Source organism: Triticum aestivum, chromosome 6A, assembly GCF_018294505.1.
Source record: "Triticum aestivum cultivar Chinese Spring chromosome 6A, IWGSC CS RefSeq v2.1, whole genome shotgun sequence".
In the NCBI taxonomy this organism is placed as follows: domain Eukaryota; kingdom Viridiplantae; phylum Streptophyta; class Magnoliopsida; order Poales; family Poaceae; genus Triticum; species Triticum aestivum.
Window position 1 is genome coordinate 442128024 of NC_057809.1, and position 17646 is coordinate 442145669.

General features: G+C 43.8%; 1 protein-coding gene across 1 annotated transcript; it reads left to right on the plus strand.

The window, feature by feature from the left end:
- The first annotated feature begins 760 nt into the window (after positions 1–760).
- LOC123127803 (bifunctional nitrilase/nitrile hydratase NIT4) lies at positions 761–4644 on the plus strand. The gene is made up of 5 exons (XM_044547645.1): positions 761–1166; positions 2231–2422; positions 3280–3573; positions 3867–4148; positions 4262–4644. Exons 1-5 carry the CDS (start codon positions 1022–1024, stop codon positions 4429–4431), a joined length of 1083 nt encoding a protein of 360 aa, XP_044403580.1. The 5' UTR covers positions 761–1021; the 3' UTR covers positions 4432–4644.
- Positions 4645–17646: the final 13002 nt, after the last annotated feature.

Here is a 17646-nt window from a genome sequence, read left to right on the forward strand (position 1 = left end):
CTCTACTCTACCTCCCAACTACAACCCCTCTTAGTGCTTTGTCCTTCCCCATCACCCAAAGTGGTGATGGCCCCCCTGTAAATATGTAACATACTATTTTTTAATTTAACTGCAGTAGGAGCCTCTCCTACTGTTTCAGGCGTCAAAAAAATATTTTGGATTTGGTACTGTTCTGCCTTATACCATATTTTATTGTTGTTAAACATGCAAAGTAAGTGCATCAAATCAAGTTAATCTATGCATTTTTCTAGACAATTTACATATAAAGTTTATTTAATTCGGAGCTACGGTTATTTAGTTATGAAATAAACCATTTTAACTTGTCATTTATGCAAAATTAATGCAACAACAATGATAAACATTTGAAACATGGATGAAAGCAACATATTATGAAACTAGATGAAATTCGAAGCAATTTACATATATAAAACATTTTAATCCGATGCACGGTTTGTGAGATATTAAATGCATGAAGTGCAAGGGGTTTTCTGTAAAACAGGCAGTCTCTGCATAACTGAACAAATTCGCAGACGCTGAAAAAAACATACGCGGGCCAAATCTGGTGCATGTTGGGCCAACAGAGAGGAGGGGCTGTGGGGAGCTCACCCATGGGCCAAGCCCAGGTCGGTGAGGAGGCCGCGGCAGAAGCTGGGCTGGGTTTGAGAGGGCCTTGGCGCCGGCGGCAGGCCAGCTCGCAGCTGGGCCGGTTGGAGCGTTCGACGCCAGAACCACAGATCGAGGCTGTGGTATCGTACCAACCATCGACCACACAGGACCACACACCAGCGTGGAGCCGTGGATTGGCGCTCTCTTTGTCCAGTAGATCACTGACCCGGCGGCGGCGGCGGCTACCCGGCGCTCTCCGTTGTCCATTCCGTCGCTCCCCGGTCCCCGCCATCCCTGCTTTCCCCTTGAATGCCCACCTCTGCTTCCAGCCTCCACATCAAGCTCCAGTTCGTCCGCGGCTAAAGCCTCCGCGCCGGAAGTTCTGCGATCGAGCGAGTTTCCGGGGCCCATACCGATGGCCCTGCTTCCTTCGGGCTCAGGCAGCACGCCGGTGATCGCCGAGGTGGAGATGAACGGCGGCGCCGACCAGAGCGCCACCACCGTACGAGCCACCGTCGTGCAGGCATCCACAGTCTTCTACGACACCCCCGCCACTCTCGGTAATTACTCGCGCGCCGTTTCCCCTGCCTTGGTAATTGAATCACTTAAATTCTTTCTGCTGCTGCTCGATTACTTTCGGAAGAGTTACCAGCGTGTTGGATTAGTTATAAGTTGTCATTAGCTGAGATGAAACCATGGGGTCATGGAGATGATCGTCTAAACTTTTTTCGGTGCAGTTAATTTCTGAATCCGCGGGTGTCGTGACTTTGTGTTATGAGAAACACCAGTTTGTTGTTATATACCGTTGCTTTGCCATGACCTGGAAAACTTCTTTTTTTGCATCGTGTATAGTGGTAGAAAAGGTCGCCTTCTCGGTGCAAAACTCAGTAATGCAATAGTGGAGACGGCTGTTAATGATGGTGTCTCTTGTATCCCTTGATTTTGATGCATAAGCCTTGTCTTAGCCTTCCTCCCGCAAAGGGATGTTCATGCTTCCTTTGTCCTCTGTGTAGGAAAACTAGAGTTGTATATTCCTTCTGTTTGATTCATACCACTGAAATAATTGTAGGCAGCAAGGGTCATCACTAAGACTAAGAGCTTCTTTAAAGACTTCACTATGATTTGTTATTCAACATATATTTGTACTGTTTGATGCCATATAAAGCTAGTTGGTAAAGAGTGGCAACAACATGTATGCTACATTTTCTTTCTTTTACATCATGTATTATTTACTTATTCAGTTGAAAGAAACCACTGTTGACATAAACCAAACAGAGAATTTACCTCACTGTACCAAGCCAAATAAGAAGATGAAGCCGCTGCACCTTCTAGTTTTCATTCTAGTATGCCTGTCTAAGTCCCATCCATTTCCACCACCTCTGCAATTACCTGGCATGGGAACATAATTCACAGTTTGTTTTTCTGGATACATGTGCAGTACTAAGATTATTTAGTATTAGAAGAAGACCTAAGATAGTGCAGGTCTTACAGCCCACAAAGAAAAGCAGAAGGAAAAAAAACCAAACTACAAAAGGCTAACAATATTTGGAGGATGAGATGGCTTTTTATCAGCATGGGTTATGAGTATGTGTATCTTTTGCTAATATCGTTATTTCCACTGCAGATAAAGCAGAGAGACTGATAGCAGAGGCTGCTGGATATGGTTCACAGTTGGTCGTGTTCCCAGAAGCTTTTGTTGGTGGTTATCCTCGTGGATCCACCTTTGGCTTTGGGATCAATATTAGTATGACTAATCCAAAAGACAAGGGAAAGGGTGAATTCCAGAAGTATCATGCAGCTGCCATAGATGTGCCTGGTACGTGAGAATGTAATGCAGTATGTCCGCTCCCTTTTTTCAACTATTATTTTCTTATTGTCGACTATTGTTAACTTCTAAAGCACGTATGTGTTATCTTCCTAATATATTCTTCCTTGCATTTGCTCCTGTTGTTAGTCTCTTTTTTTGTGTCTGACATATGTGTAATTTGGAGAACAGCTAGCATCTGCTTTTTTCATCTTTAGCATGAAGCATATCTGCATATCAATAATTGCTTTACGACCGAGTCATGCCTTCTTAGTATTGGCCAGAGGAAAAACTGATTTTTGCAAATGCATATTGTTCATGGCACTCTTTGGTTCTGAAATGGAAAATCAAAGATCTTTTTCGCATACTTTGGTGAATACTACAGAAATGTATTCACAAAAGAAAAAAAAAACACTACAGAAATGCGGTTCCTATTAGACTGTCAAGGAGTTCTGAGAAGGAAGAAATTGTTGGATGAAATCCTCAAGGCTAGACATTGAGTTAGTTTGTTGAGAATAAAAAGTGTTAGTATTTGGCCATTCGTTGTCTTCCTGATGCAGTTTATGAATATAATTTTCCAAAGAATATGGACAACCGTCTACCATAAATCATTGATAATTTGATACCTCATACCCGGTACTACTGCTCCAGCAACATTTTATGGTCATGTTCTCAATCTCTGCCGTGATTGTCACCGAGCAACTCCACATCTTACATATTAATTGTCTTAATGGTCCACTTATTCTCCACCTTTTCTTTTAGCACAGCAAACAAGTTTTCAAGCTATTTCATTACTCTCAAGTGTCAACATATGGTTTGTGTCAACTACACCACACTATGGATCTTCTTACTGACAGAACAGCATGCAGGTCCAGAGGTGACATGCTTAGCTGCTATGGCTGGGAAATATAAGGTCTTTCTGGTAATGGGGGTGATTGAGCGAGAAGGTCACACACTGTATTGTTCAGTGCTCTTCTTTGATCCTCTAGGTCGGTACCTGGGTAAGCACCGCAAGCTGATGCCGACGGCATTAGAAAGGATAATATGGGGATTTGGAGATGGATCAACAATTCCTGTTTATGATACTCCACTTGGAAAGATCGGAGCCCTTATTTGCTGGGAAAATAAGATGCCACTTTTAAGGACAGCACTGTATGGTAAAGGTAAGGTTCTTGTTGGAACATGTATTTTCTTTTATGCTAATATAAATAAAAGTCTACAGCCAACATTCTTGGAAGTACAACAACAACAACAACAACAACAACAGCAGCAGCAGCAGCAACAACAACAACCTTGCAAGTGCCATGGCCTCATGAGATGATAAGTTGTTAACCTTGAAATATACTATCCTTGTGTGCAAGTCAGATAGATAGGTTAACGTTGAAGATATGCACTGGCATCTTATGTATGGAGTACTAGTTTGAAATTTTCCTAACATCTTGTGTGCTGTGTGCAGGTATTGAGATATACTGCGCTCCCACGGCTGATTCAAGGCCAGTGTGGCAAGCTTCCATGACACATATCGCCCTGGAGGGGGGATGCTTTGTGTTGTCGGCAAACCAGTTCTGCCGCAGAAAGGACTACCCTCCGCCGTCCGAGTACGCATTTGCCGGTTTACGAGAAGAGCCTTCTCCCGACACCGTTGTCTGCCCTGGAGGCAGCGTTATCATTTCGCCGTCACGAGAAGTCCTGGCAGGTCCCAACTACGATGGAGAGGCGCTCATCACAGCCGACCTTGGTAAGGCACTAACCAGATACTACATGCTTCAGTGCATCCACCTTGTGCATACGATTTTGTACCCGGTTCACAGTTCGTCTTAGAAGATTCTGATGAAATGCTCTTTTGTGCAGACATGGGAGAGATCGTTCGGGCCAAGTTTGCTTTTGACGTGGTGGGCCACTACGCTCGGCCTGAGGTGCTGAGCTTGGTAGTGGATGACCAACCGCACCGGCCGGTGTCATTCACCTGTGCTGCTGAGAAGACTCCGGCTGCCAAGAGCGACGGCACCGCAAAGCCCTGACGACCATCATCAGCTCAGTCACAAGCAGTTGTTTATTATCGATAGTTTTCTTTTTGTGTGAAACGACTTCTATCGATAGCTTAATAAGCCGATGAAATGTAAGCTCGGATCGCCCGCATGCCTGATGCCCCTGTAAGTTACGCTGCTTGTAAAATGCCTTCCGGAACAGTCAGCTGATGCCCGTTCACCGTGTGATGCATCTGATATCCACCATGAGTGTCCTCACACTTGTTCCCCTCCCTGCTAGTACTGGCTACTGCTGTCGCTGAAACAGACGCAGTCTTAAAATGTGCACCGGAATTTAAAATTGGGAGATGCTCACAACGCCCTCACAGCAATTGAAACAGATGCAGTGTTATAATGTTATGGCGTCGGTGAAGGATCGTGGCGTCTTCCACCGGAACTGGGCGGGGCCTCAGGTGTCGGTGCATCGGTGCATGATTTACGTGACTTGGTGACTGACGCTGGGTTAGGAGTGGAAGGAGTATTTGCTTTCCCTCCGTGGTTGGTGTGTTGTGATGGGGATGGCGTGTAGGGTCTTGGGGACATGGATGCCGTGACAGTGGTGCCCGGATGGCGGTTCGCATTATTGGCTCTCTAGCGAGCATCATGGGCATTGTTGGCTCTCTAGCGAGCATCATGGCGACGGTAGTGGCTATGTCCCTTGGTTGTTTTGGTGGTAAGGAGTGTAGCGGCGGGTAGCTCGGACTTGTCTCGTCCGTTGGCAGTGGTGTTGCATATCCGAACCTGAAGTTCTGTACTCATAATAAATGTCCTGGGCGCCTCCTTGTGGCACATGTGAGCTATTGAGCAAAAAGTCCGCATTTTGGACACAGCAGTGCTATACACACGACACGATCCAGACGATTCATGCACGATACTCAAATCCAGCCGGACATGCACAGGATTCAGAAGGGCACTGGCCGCTAGATTAGCACGTCGTGCAAAGATCGTGCAGCAGTATCGTGTGGGTAGTAGTTTCATTTTGGACATGTGAGCTATCGAGCAAAAAGTCCGCATTTTGGTGTCGACAGTGACGGTGCCTTCGGGTGCCATTCTTCTCTTGGGGACATTGGTGTGGTTCTTCTCTCCATGACATGTTCCAGGTGAAAGCATTGTATGCAGGACTCGACAGCGGCGACGCTTAACGCTCTTTTCCTTCCTGAGCGTTGTCGTGGAGTTTAGGTGTATTAGGGTGTATTGTGGTGGTGTTCACGTCGCCCTGTGTTTTGTCTCGGCAACGTAGTCGTTTTGTTTTTCACATTTGGCGTTTTTTGATTCAATGTATGTTGTTTGGTTATCTCAAGGTCTGCTTGGTAAGAGGGTTTTCTCATCATCTTGTATCGACGACTGTGTACATGGGTTCATGCTTTATCTATAAAGCGAGGTGAGGGCCTATTTTGAGAGCAATCCATTGCAAACCTGTAGCAATGTGCGGCGTTGTTTAATGTTTTCTCTCTACTTTGACTCCGTCTAATTCTCCGTAGTTGTTTTCTAAAAAAAATCAAATCTATTATAAAAGTTTTTGGACGTACAAAACACCTTAAATATATTAAAAATTACACCCAAGTTCCCAGACCATTTAACGACCACCGCCGTCGCCAAAGCGAGACGCCGACGCGCCGTTCGTCGCGTCCATACCAAAGCCGGCATGACCTTGTCGATGATAGCCAAAAAGTATATGTACCCATGCTTGCTACTTGTGATAGTCGTTGGGATTTCCTTGAAGAGGAAGAGTGAAGTATTATAGCAGCAGAAAGTATTTTCCTCAGTACAGATGTTTATCTAACCAATAAAAGATTCACATAAACGACGATCAACAATAGCTGCACACACACAAACAAATACTTGCACCCAACACAAGCAAGAGGGTTGTCAATCCCTTGTACTCGTTAATTGTAAGGATTAATTCTGATAATGGTAGATATATAAATTGCAAAGTAAAATAAATATAAATAAATTGCAGCAAGATTTTTAGGATTTTAGTAATATGATTTAAATGGACCCGGGGGCCATAGCATCACTAGAGGCATCTCTCTTAAGAACATAGAAAACGATAGGATGGGTAGACAAATTACTGTTGGGTAATTGATAGAATAGTACATAGTGACGATGTTATTCATGACATGATCAGTACATGGCATTATGTCCGTAACAAGTAGACCGTTAAACTTATTGACGCCTACTACTATTACTCCATTTCGAGAGCACTACTATACTCGTCTCTCTACGTATTAAGTTCATGACAACAGAGTAATGTTGTAAGGAAGATGGCATAATGTACACATAATAAGACCTACTAATATGATCGAACCCCGTCATTTTATCCTTAGTAGCACCAATACAAATATGTGCTTCGCTACTCCTTCTGTCATAAGGTGAGGACACCGCAAGATTGAACCTATTATTATGCACCACTTTCACTGGAGATCTAATCATCAACTTGACCAAAGACAACTCATAAATCAGAAAGCATTACATAGCTATAACAATCACACATAATAAGGTTGAAAAATAATTGAATTACTTTCAATGAATAATTTGATTCATCGGATCCCAACAAACACGCCGCATAAAAGGATTACATCATATTGATATCTGAAGAGAACATTGTACTAAAGATCAAAGAGAGAGAGAGATCAGAGAGAGAGAGAGATAGAGATAGATAGATAGATAGAGAGAGAGAGAGAGAGAGAGAGAGAGAGAGGGGAGGGAGCCATCTAGCTACTGCAATGGACCTATAGGTCTTGTGAGGAACTACTCACACATCATGGAAGAGGCCGCAAGGTTGATGTAGAGGTCCTCCATGATCGATTCCGCCTCTAGTAGAGTACCGACAGAGGCCTCCGGATGGGATCGCCGAAGAACAGAGGCTTGAGGTGGTGGAATAATTGTTTTGGGTCTCGCTCCGGTGGTTTCTAGATTTTAGGGAATTTATGGGTTTGGAATTAGGTCAAACAGAGTTGCGAGGGGGCCACAAGCTCAGACGGCACACCCTCCCACAAGTGGAATATATGTGAATTTTGGGAAGTGGAATCAATGCGAGACGATGCCCGAGGGGCCCACAAGGGTGAGGGGCGCGCCCCAGGGGGTAGGGCGCTCCCTGGGCCCTTGTGGTCACCCTGTAAGGCGGTTGGTGCCCTTCTTTCGTTGCAAGAAAGCTAATATCCAGATAAAAATCGTGTTAAAATTTCAGCCCAATCGGAATTACGGATCTCCGGGAATTTAAAAAATGGTGAAAAGCCAAAAACAGGGAGCGTAGAAACAGAAGAAAACAGAGAGATAGATCCAATCTCGGAGGGGCTCCCGCCCCTCCGCCGCCATGGAGGCCATGGATGATAGGGGAAACCCTCCTCCCATCGGGGGGCAGGGAAGAAGAAGAAGGAGGGGGGCTGTAACACCCACGATGCGGCTTTATCTCCCACGTGTCGGAGCACGACTTAGAGGCATAACCACATAGTAGGCATGTCGCAAGAGGGGTAATCTTTACACATCCCATGTACTGAATATGAAAGGGATAAAGAGTTGGCTTACAATCGCCACTTCACACAATACATAAATATAGCATTACATCATCCAGAATACAATTAAGGTCCGACTACGGAACCCAATAAAGAAAGACAACCCCAAATGCATAGATCCCCGATCGCCCCGACTGGGCTCGACTACTGATCAACTGGAAACGAAACAAGACTACGATCAAGATCTTCATCAAGCTCCCACTTGAGCTCGGTTGCGTCATCTGCACTGGTATCATCGGCACCTTCAACTGTTTGGAAGTATATGTGAGAAACGAGGACTCGGCAATCTCACACCCTCGCGATCAAGACTATTTAAGCTTATGGGTAGGAAAAAGGTAGTGAGGTGGAGCTGCAGCAAGCACTAGCATATATGGAGGCTAACTTACGCAAATGAGAGCGAGAAGAGAAGCAAAGCACGGTCGTGAACTAGAAGTGATCAAGAAGTGATCCTGAAACTACTTACATTCAAGCATAACACAAGACCGTGTTCTCTTCCCGGACTCCGCCGAAAAGAGACCATCACGTCTACACACGCGGTTGATTCATTTTAATTAAGTTAAGTGTCAAGTTCTCTACAACCGGATATTAACAAATTCCCATCTGCCCATAACCGCGGGCACGGCTTTCGAAAGTTCAAAACCATGCAGGGGTGTCCCAACTTAGCCCATCACAAGCTCTCACGGTCAACGAAGGATATTCCTTCTCCCAGGAAGACCCGATCAGACTCGGAATCCCGGTTACTAAGACATCTCGACAATGGTAAAACAAGACCAGCAAAGCCGCCCAAATGTGCCGACAAATCCCGATAGGAGCTGCGCATATCTCGTTCTCAGGGCACACCGGATGAGCAGTCCGTACAACTAAAACCAACCCTCAAGTTTCCCCGTGGTGGCGCTGCAAGGGGCTCTAGTTTGGACCAACACTCAGAGGAGCACTGGCCCGGGGGTTTAAAATAAAGATGACCCTTGGGTCTGCAAAACCCAAGGGAAAAAGGCTTAGGTGGCAAATGCTAAAACTAAGGTTGGGCCTTACTGGAGGAGTTTTATTCAAAGCGAACTGTCAATGGGTTTCCATTATAACCCAACCACGTAAGGAACGCAAAATCAAGGAACATAACACCAGTATGACGGAAACTAAGGCGGCAAGAGTGGAACAAAACACCAGGCATAAGGCCGAGCCTTCCATCCTTTACCAAGTATATAGATGCATTAATTAAATAAGAGATATTATGATATCCCAACAATAAACATGTTCCAACAAGGAACAAACTCCAACTTCACCTTCAACTAGCAACGCTATAAGAGGGGCTGAGCAAAGCGATAACATAGCCAAACAACGGTTTGCTGGGACAAGGTGGGTTAGAGGCTTGACATGGCAATATGGGAGGCATGATATGAAGGAAATATGCCCTAGAGGCAATAATAAAGTTATTATTTATTTCCTTATATCATGATAAATGTTTATTATTCATGCTAGAATTGTATTAACCGGAAACATAATACTTGTGTGAATACATAGACAAACAAAGTGTCACTAGTATGCCTCTACTTGACTAGCTCGTTGAAGATGGTTCTGTTTCCTAACCATAAACAAAAGAGTTGTTATTTGATTAACGGGATCACATCATTAGGAGAATGATGTGATTAACATGACCCATTCCATTAGCTTAGCACCCAATCGTTTAGTATGTTGCTATTGCTTTCTTCATGACTTATACATGTTCCTATGACTATGAGATTATGCAACTCCCGTTTGCCGGAGGAACACTTTGTGTGCTACCAAACGTCACAACATAACTGGGTGATTATAAAGGAGCTCTACAGGTGTCTCCAAAGGTACATGTTGGGTTGGCGTATTTCGAGATTAGGATTTGTCACTCCGATTGTTGGAGAGGTATCTCTGGGCCCTCTCGGTAATGCACATCACATAAGCCTTGCAAGCATTGCAACTAATGAGTTAGTTGTGAGATGATGTATTACGGAACGAGTAAAGAGACTTGCCGGTAACGATATTGAACTAGGTATTAAGATACCGACGATCGAATCTCGGGAAAGTAACATACTGATGACAAAGGGAACAATGTATGTTGTTATGCGGTCTAACCGATAAAGATCTTCGTAGAATATGTAGAAGCCAATATGGGCATCCAGGTCCCGCTATTGGTTATTGACCGGAGACGTGTCTCGGTCATGTCTACATTGTTCTCGAACCGTAGGGTCCGCACGCTTAAGGTTTTGATGACAGTTATATTATGAGTTTATGAGTTTTGATGTACCGAAGGAGTTCGGAGTCCCGGATGAGATCGGGGACATGACGAGGAGTCTCGAAATGGTCGAGACGTAAAGATCGATATATTGGACGACTATATTCGGACATCGGAAAGGTTCCGAGTGATTCGGGTATTTTTCGGAGTACCGGAGAGTTACGGGAGAAGCAATGGGCCTTGATGGGCTTTAGTGGGAAGAGGAGAAAGGGCCAAGGGGCTGCTGCGCCCCCCCTCCCCTCTGGTCCGAATTGGACTAGGGAAAAGGGGGCCGGCCACCTTTCCTTCTCCTCTACTTCCTTCTCCCTTCCTCCCCTCTTGGTGGACTCCTACTAGGACTTGGAGTCCTAGTAGGACTCCACATCCTGGCCGCACCAATTGCCTTGGCCGGCCTCCTCCTCCTCCTCCATCCTTTATATACTGAGGCAAGGGGCACCCCATGAACACAAGTTGATCTTCGTGATCGTTCCTTAGCCGTGTGCGGTGCCCCCCTCCACCATATTCCACCTCGGTCATATTTGTAGCGGTGCTTAGGTGAAGCCCTGCGACGATAGAACATCAAGATCGTCACCACGCCGTCATGCTGACGGAACTCCTCCCCGACGCTTTGCTGGATCGGAGCCCGGGGATCGTCATCGAGCTGAACGTGTGCCAAGAACTCGGAGGTGCCGTAGTTACGGTGCTTGGATCGGTCGGGCCGTGAAGACGTACGACTACATCAACCGCGTTGTGCAACGCTTCCGCTGTCGGTCTACAAGGGTACGTAGATCACACTCTCCCCTCTCGTTGCTATGCATCACCATGATCTTGCGTGTGCGTAGGAATTTTTTTGAAATTACTACGTTCCCCAACAGTGGCATCCGAGCCTAGGTTTTATATGTTGATGTTATATGCACGAGTAGAACACAAGTGAGTTGTGGGCGATATAAGTCATACTGCTTACCAGCATGTCATACTTTGGTTCGGCGGTATTGTTGGACGAAGCGGCCCGAACCGACATTACGCGTACGCTTACGCGAGACCGGTTCTCCCGACGTGCTTTGCACAAAGGTGGCTAGCGGGTGACAGTTTCTCCAACTTTAGTTGAACCGAGTGTGGCTACGCCCGGTCCTTGCGAAGGTTAAAACAGCACCAACTTGACAAACTATCGTTGTGGTTTTGATGCGTAGGTAAGATTGGTTCTTGCTTAAGCCCGTAGCAGCCACGTAAAACTTGCAACAACAAAGTAGAGGACGTCTAACTTGTTTTTGCAGGGCATGTTGTGATGTGATATGGTCAAGACATGATGCTAAATTTTATTGTATGAGATGATCATGTTTTGTAACCGAGTTATCGGCAACTGGCAGGAGCCATATGGTTGTCGCTTTATTGTATGCAATGCAATCGCGCTGTAATGCTTTACTTTATCACTAAGCGGTAGCGATAGTCGTGGAAGCATAAGATTGGCGAGACGACAACGATGCTACGATGGAGATCAAGGTGTCGCGCCGGTGACGATGGTGATCATGACGGTGCTTCGAAGATGGAGATCACAAGCACAAGATGATGGTGGCCATATCATATCACTTATATTGATTGCATGTGATGTTTATCTTTTATGCATCTTATCTTGCTTTGATTGACGGTAGCATTATAAGATGATCTCTCACTAATTATCAAGAAGTGTTCTCCCTGAGTATGCACCGTTGCGAAAGTTCTTCGTGCTGAGACACCACGTGATGATCGGGTGTGATAGGCTCTACGTTCAAATACAACGGGTGCAAAACAGTTGCACACGCAGAATACTCAGGTTATACTTGACGAGCCAAGCATATACAGATATGGCCTCGGAACACGGAGACCGAAAGGTCGAGCGTGAATCATATAGCAGATATGATCAACATAGTGATGTTCACCAATGAAACTACTCCATCTCACGTGATGATCGGACATGGTTTAGTTGATTTGGATCACGTAATCACTTAGAGGATTAGAGGGATGTCTATCTAAGTGGGAGTTCTTAAGTAATATGATTAATTGAACTTAAATTTATCATGAACTTAGTCCTGGTAGTATTTTGCAAATTATGTTGTAGATCAATAGCTCGCGTTGTTGCTTCCCTGTGTTTATTTTGATATGTTCCTAGAGAAAATTGTGTTGAAAGATGTTAGTAGCAATGATGCGGATTGGATCCGTGATCTGAGGTTTATCCTCATTGCTGCACAGAAGAATTATGTCCTTGATGCACCGCTAGGTGACGGACCTATTGCAGGAGCAGATGCAGACGTTATGAACGTTTGGCTAGCTCAATATGATGACTACTTGATAGTTTAGTGCACCATGCTTAATGGCTTAGAATCGGGACTTCAAAGACGTTTTGAACGTCATGGAGCATATGAGATGTTCCAGGAGTTGAAGTTAATATTTCAAGCAAATACCCGAGTTGAGAGATATGAAGTCTCCAACAAGTTCTATAGCTAAAAGATGGAGGAGAATCGCTCAACTAGTGAGCATGTGCTCAGATTGTCTGAGTACTACAATCGCTTGAATCAAGTGGGAGTTAATCTTCCAGATAAGATAGTGATTGACAGAATTCTCTAGTCACCATCACCAAGTTAGTAGAACTTCGTGATGAACTATGATATGCAAGGGATAACGGAAACGATTCCCAAGCTCTTCGTAATGCGGAAATTGACGAAGGTAGAAATCGAGAAAAACATCAAGTGTTGATGGTAGACAAGACCACTAGTTTCAAGAAAAGGGCAGAGGGAAGAAGGGGAACTTCAAGAAGAACAGCAAGCAAGTTGCTGCTCAAGTGAAGAAGCCCAAGTCTGGTCCTAAGCCTGAGACTAAGTGTTTCTACTGCAAAGGGACTGGTCACTGGAAGCGGAACTACCCCAAGTGATTGGCAGATAAGAAGGATGGCAAAGTGAACATAAGTATATTTGATATACATGTTATTGATGTGTACTTTACTAGTGTTTATAGCAACCCCTCAGTATTTGATACTAGTTCAGTTGCTAAGATTAGTAACTCGAAACGGGAGTTGCAGAATAAACAGAGACTAGTTAAGGGTGAAGTGACGATGTGTGTTGGAAGTGGTTCCAAGATTGATATGATCATCATCGCACACTCCCTATACTTTCGGGATTAGTGTTGAACCTGAATAAGTGTTATTTGGTGTTTGCGTTGAGCATGAATATGATTTGATCATGTTTATTGTAATACGGTTATCCATTTAAGTAAGAGAATAAATTGTTGTTCTGTTTACATGAATAAAACCTTATATGGTTACACACCCAATGAAAATAGTTCGTTGGATCTCGATCATAGTGATACACATAATCATAATATTGAAACCAAAAGATGCAAAGTTAATAATGATAGTGCAACTTATTTGTGGCACTGCCGTTTAGGTCATATTGGTGTAAAGCGCATGAAGAAACTCCATGCTAATGGGTTTTGGAATCACTTGATTATGAATCAGTTGATGCTTGTGAACCATGCCTCATGGGCAAGATGACTAAAACGCCGTTCTCCGGAACTATGGAGCGAGCAACTGACTTATTGGAAATAATACATACTGATGTATGAGATCCGATGAGTGTTAAGGCTCGCGGCGGGTATCATTATTTTCTGACCTTCACAGATGATTTGAGCAGATATGGGTATATCTACTTAATGAAACACAAGTCTGAAATATTTGAAAAGTTCAAAGAATTTCAGAGTGAAGTGGAGAATCATCGTAACAAGAAAATAAAAGTTTCTACGATATGATCGCAGAGGTAAAATATTTGAGTTACGAGTTTGGCCTTCAGTTAAAACAATGTGAAATAGTTTTACTACTCACGCCACCTGGAACACCACAGCATAATGGTGTGTTCGAACATTATAACCGTACTTTATTAGATATGGTGCGATCTATGATGTCTCTTTTCGATCTACCACTATCGTTTTGGGATTATGCATTAAAGACAGCTGCATTCACGTTTAAAAGGGCACCATCTAAGTCCGTTGAGACGACACAATCTGAACTGTGGTTTGGCAAGAAACCAAAGTTGTCGTTTTTTAAAGTTTGGGATTGTGATGCTTATATGAAAAAGTTTCATCCTGATAAGCTCAAACCCAAATCGGAGAAATATGTCTTCATAGGATACCCAAAGGAGACTATTGGGTACACCTTCTATCACAAATCCGAAGGCAAGACTTTTGTTGCTAAATTCAGAGTTTTTCTAGAGAAGGAGTTTCTCTCGAAAGAAGTGAGTGGGAGGAAAGTAGAACTTGATGAGGTAACTATACCTGCTCCCTTATTGGAAAGTAGTTCATCACAGAAATCTGTTCCTGTGACTACTACACCAATTAGTGAGGAAGCTAATGATGATGATCATGTAACTCCAGATCAAGTTACTATCGAATCTCGTAGGTAAACCAGAGTGAGATCCGCACCAGAGTGGTACAGTGATCCTGTTCTGGAAGTCATGTTACTAGACCATGACGAACTTGCGAACTATGAGGAAGCGATGATGAGCCCAGATTCCGCGAAATGGTTTGAGGCCATAAAATCTGAGATATGATCCATGTATGAGAACAAAGTATGGACTTTGATGGATTTGCCCGATGATCGGCAAGCCATAGAAAATAAATGGATCTTCAAGAGGAAGACGGACGCTGATAGTAGTGTTACTATCTACAAAGCTAGAATTGTCGCAAAAGGTTTTTGACAAGTTCAAGGTGTTGACTACGATGAGATTTTCTCACTCGTATATATGCTTAAGTCTGTCCGAATCATGTTAGCAATTGCCGCATTTTATGAAATCTGGCAAATGGATAAACAAAACTGCATTCCTTAATGGATTTCTTAAGGAAGAGTTGTATATGATGCAACCAGAAGGTTTTGTCAATCCTAAAGGTGTTAACAAAATATGCAAGCTCCAACGATCCATCTATGGACTGGTGCAAGCATCTCGGAGTTGGAATATACGCTTTGATAAGTTGATCAAAGCATATAGTTTTATACAGACTTACGGTGAAGCCTGTATTTACAAGAAAGTGAGTGGGAGCACTACAACATTTCTGATAAGTATATGTGAACAATATATTGTTGATCGGAAATAATGTATAATTTTCTGGAAAGCATAAAGGAATATTTGAAAGGAGTTTTTCAAAGAAAGACCTCGGTAAAGCTGCTTACATATTGAGCATCAAGATCTATAGAGATAGATCAAGACGCTTGATAAGTTTTTCAATGAGTACATACCTTGACAAGATTTTGAAGTAGTTCAAAATGGAACAGTCAAAGAAAGAGTTCTTGCCTGTGTTGCAAGGTGTGAAATTGAGTAAGACTCAAAGCCCGACCACGGCAGAAGATAGAAATAGAATGAAAGTCATTCCCTATGCCTCAGCCATAGGTTCTATAAAGTATGCCATGCTGTGTACCAGATCTATTGTATACCCTACACTGTGTTAAGCAAGGGAGTACAATAGTGATCTAAGAGTAGATCACTGGACAACGGTCAAAATTATCCTTAGTGGAATAAGGAAATATTTCTCAATTATGGAGGTGACAAAAAGGTTCGTCGTAAAAAGTTACGTCGATGCAAGTTTTGACACAGATCTGGATGACTCTAAGTCTCGATCTAGATACATATTGAAAGTGGGAGCAATAAGCTAGAGTAGCTCCGTGCAGAGCATTGTTGACATAGAAATTCGCAAAATACTTCCGGATCTGAATGTGACAGACCCGTTGACTAAAATTATCTCACAAGCAAAACATGATCACACCTTAGTACTCTTTGGGTGTTAATCACATAGCGATGTGAACTAGATTACTGACTCTAGTAAACCCTTTGGGTGTTGATCACATATCGATGTGAACTATGGGTGTTAATCACATGGTGATGTGAACTATTGCTGTTAAATCACATGGCAATGTGAACTAGATTATTGACTCTAGTGCAAGTGGGAGACTGAAGGAAATATGCCCTAGAGGCAATAATAAAGTTATTATTTATTTCCTTATATCATGATAAATGTTTATTATTCATGCTAGAATTGTATTAACCGGAAACATGATACTTGTGTGAATACATAGACAAACAAAGTGTCACTAGTATGCCTCTACTTGACTAGCTCGTATCGAAGATGGTTCTGTTTCCTAACCATAAACAAAAAGTTGTTATTTGATTAACGGGATCACATCATTAGGAGAATGATGTGATTAACATGACCCATTCCATTAGCTTAGCACCCAATCGTTTAGTATGTTGCTATTGCTTTCTTCATGACTTATACATGTTCCTATGACTATGAGATTATGCAACTCCCGTTTGCCGGAGGAACACTTTGTGTGCTACCAAACGTCACAACGTAACTGGGTGATTATAAAGGAGCTCTACAGGTGTCTCCAAAGGTACATGTTGGGTTGGCGTATTTCGAGATTAGGATTTGTCACTCCGATTGTTGGAGAGGTATCTCTGAGCCCTCTCGGTAATGCACATCACATAAGCCTTGCAAGCATTGCAACTAATGAGTTAGTTGTGAGATGATGTATTACGGAACGAGTAAAGAGACTTGCCGGTAACGAGATTGAACTAGGTATTAAGATACCGACGATCGAATCTCGAGAAAGTAACATACTGATGACAAAGGGAACAACGTATGTTGTTATGCGGTCTGACCGATAAAGATCTTCGTAGAATATGTAGGAGCCAATATGGGCATCCAGGTCCCGCTATTGGTTATTGACCGGAGACGTCTCGGTCATGTCTACAGTGTTCTCGAACCGTAGGGTCCGCACGCTTAAGGTTTCGATGACAGTTATATTATGAGTTTATGAGTTTTGATGTACCGAAGGAGTTCGGAGTCCCGGATGAGATCGGGGACATGACGAGGAGTCTCGAAATGGTCGAGACGTAAAGATCGATATATTGGACGACTATATTCGGACATCGGAAAGGTTCCGAGTGATTCGGGTATTTTTCGGAGTACTGGGTAGTTACGGGAGAAGCAATAGGCCTTGATGGGCTTTAGTGGGAAGAGGAGAAAGGGCCAAGGGGTTGCTGCGCCCCCCCTCCCCTCTGGTCCGAATTGGACTAGGGAAAAGGGGGCCGGACACCTTTCCTTCTCCTCTACTTCCTTCTCCCTTCCTCCCCTCTTGGTGGACTCCTACTAGGACTTGGAGTCCTAGTAGGACTCCACATCCTGGCCGCACCAATTGCCTTGGCCGGCCTCCTCCTCCTCCATCCTTTATATACTGAGGCAAGGGGCACCCCATGAACACAAGTTGATCTTCGTGATCGTTCCTTAGCCATGTGCGGTGCCCCCCTTGTAGGATCGAAAGTATGTCTAGAGGGGGGGTGATTAGACTACTTGACCAAATAAAAACTTAACCTTTTCCCAATTTTAGTTCTTGGCAGATTTTAGCTATTTTAGGACAAGTCAAGCAATCATCAC

Excerpts from the sequence above, each read along its gene's own strand:
- LOC123127803 (XM_044547645.1), top strand. The coding sequence starts at position 1,022 with ATGGCCCTGCTTCCTTCGGGCTCAGGCAGCACGCCGGTGATCGCCGAG. Across the intron at positions 3,574-3,866 it reads GACAGCACTGTATGGTAAAG|GTATTGAGATATACTGCGCT; the intron begins GTAAGGTTCTTG and ends TGCTGTGTGCAG. Across the intron at positions 4,149-4,261 it reads GCTCATCACAGCCGACCTTG|ACATGGGAGAGATCGTTCGG; the intron begins GTAAGGCACTAA and ends TCTTTTGTGCAG.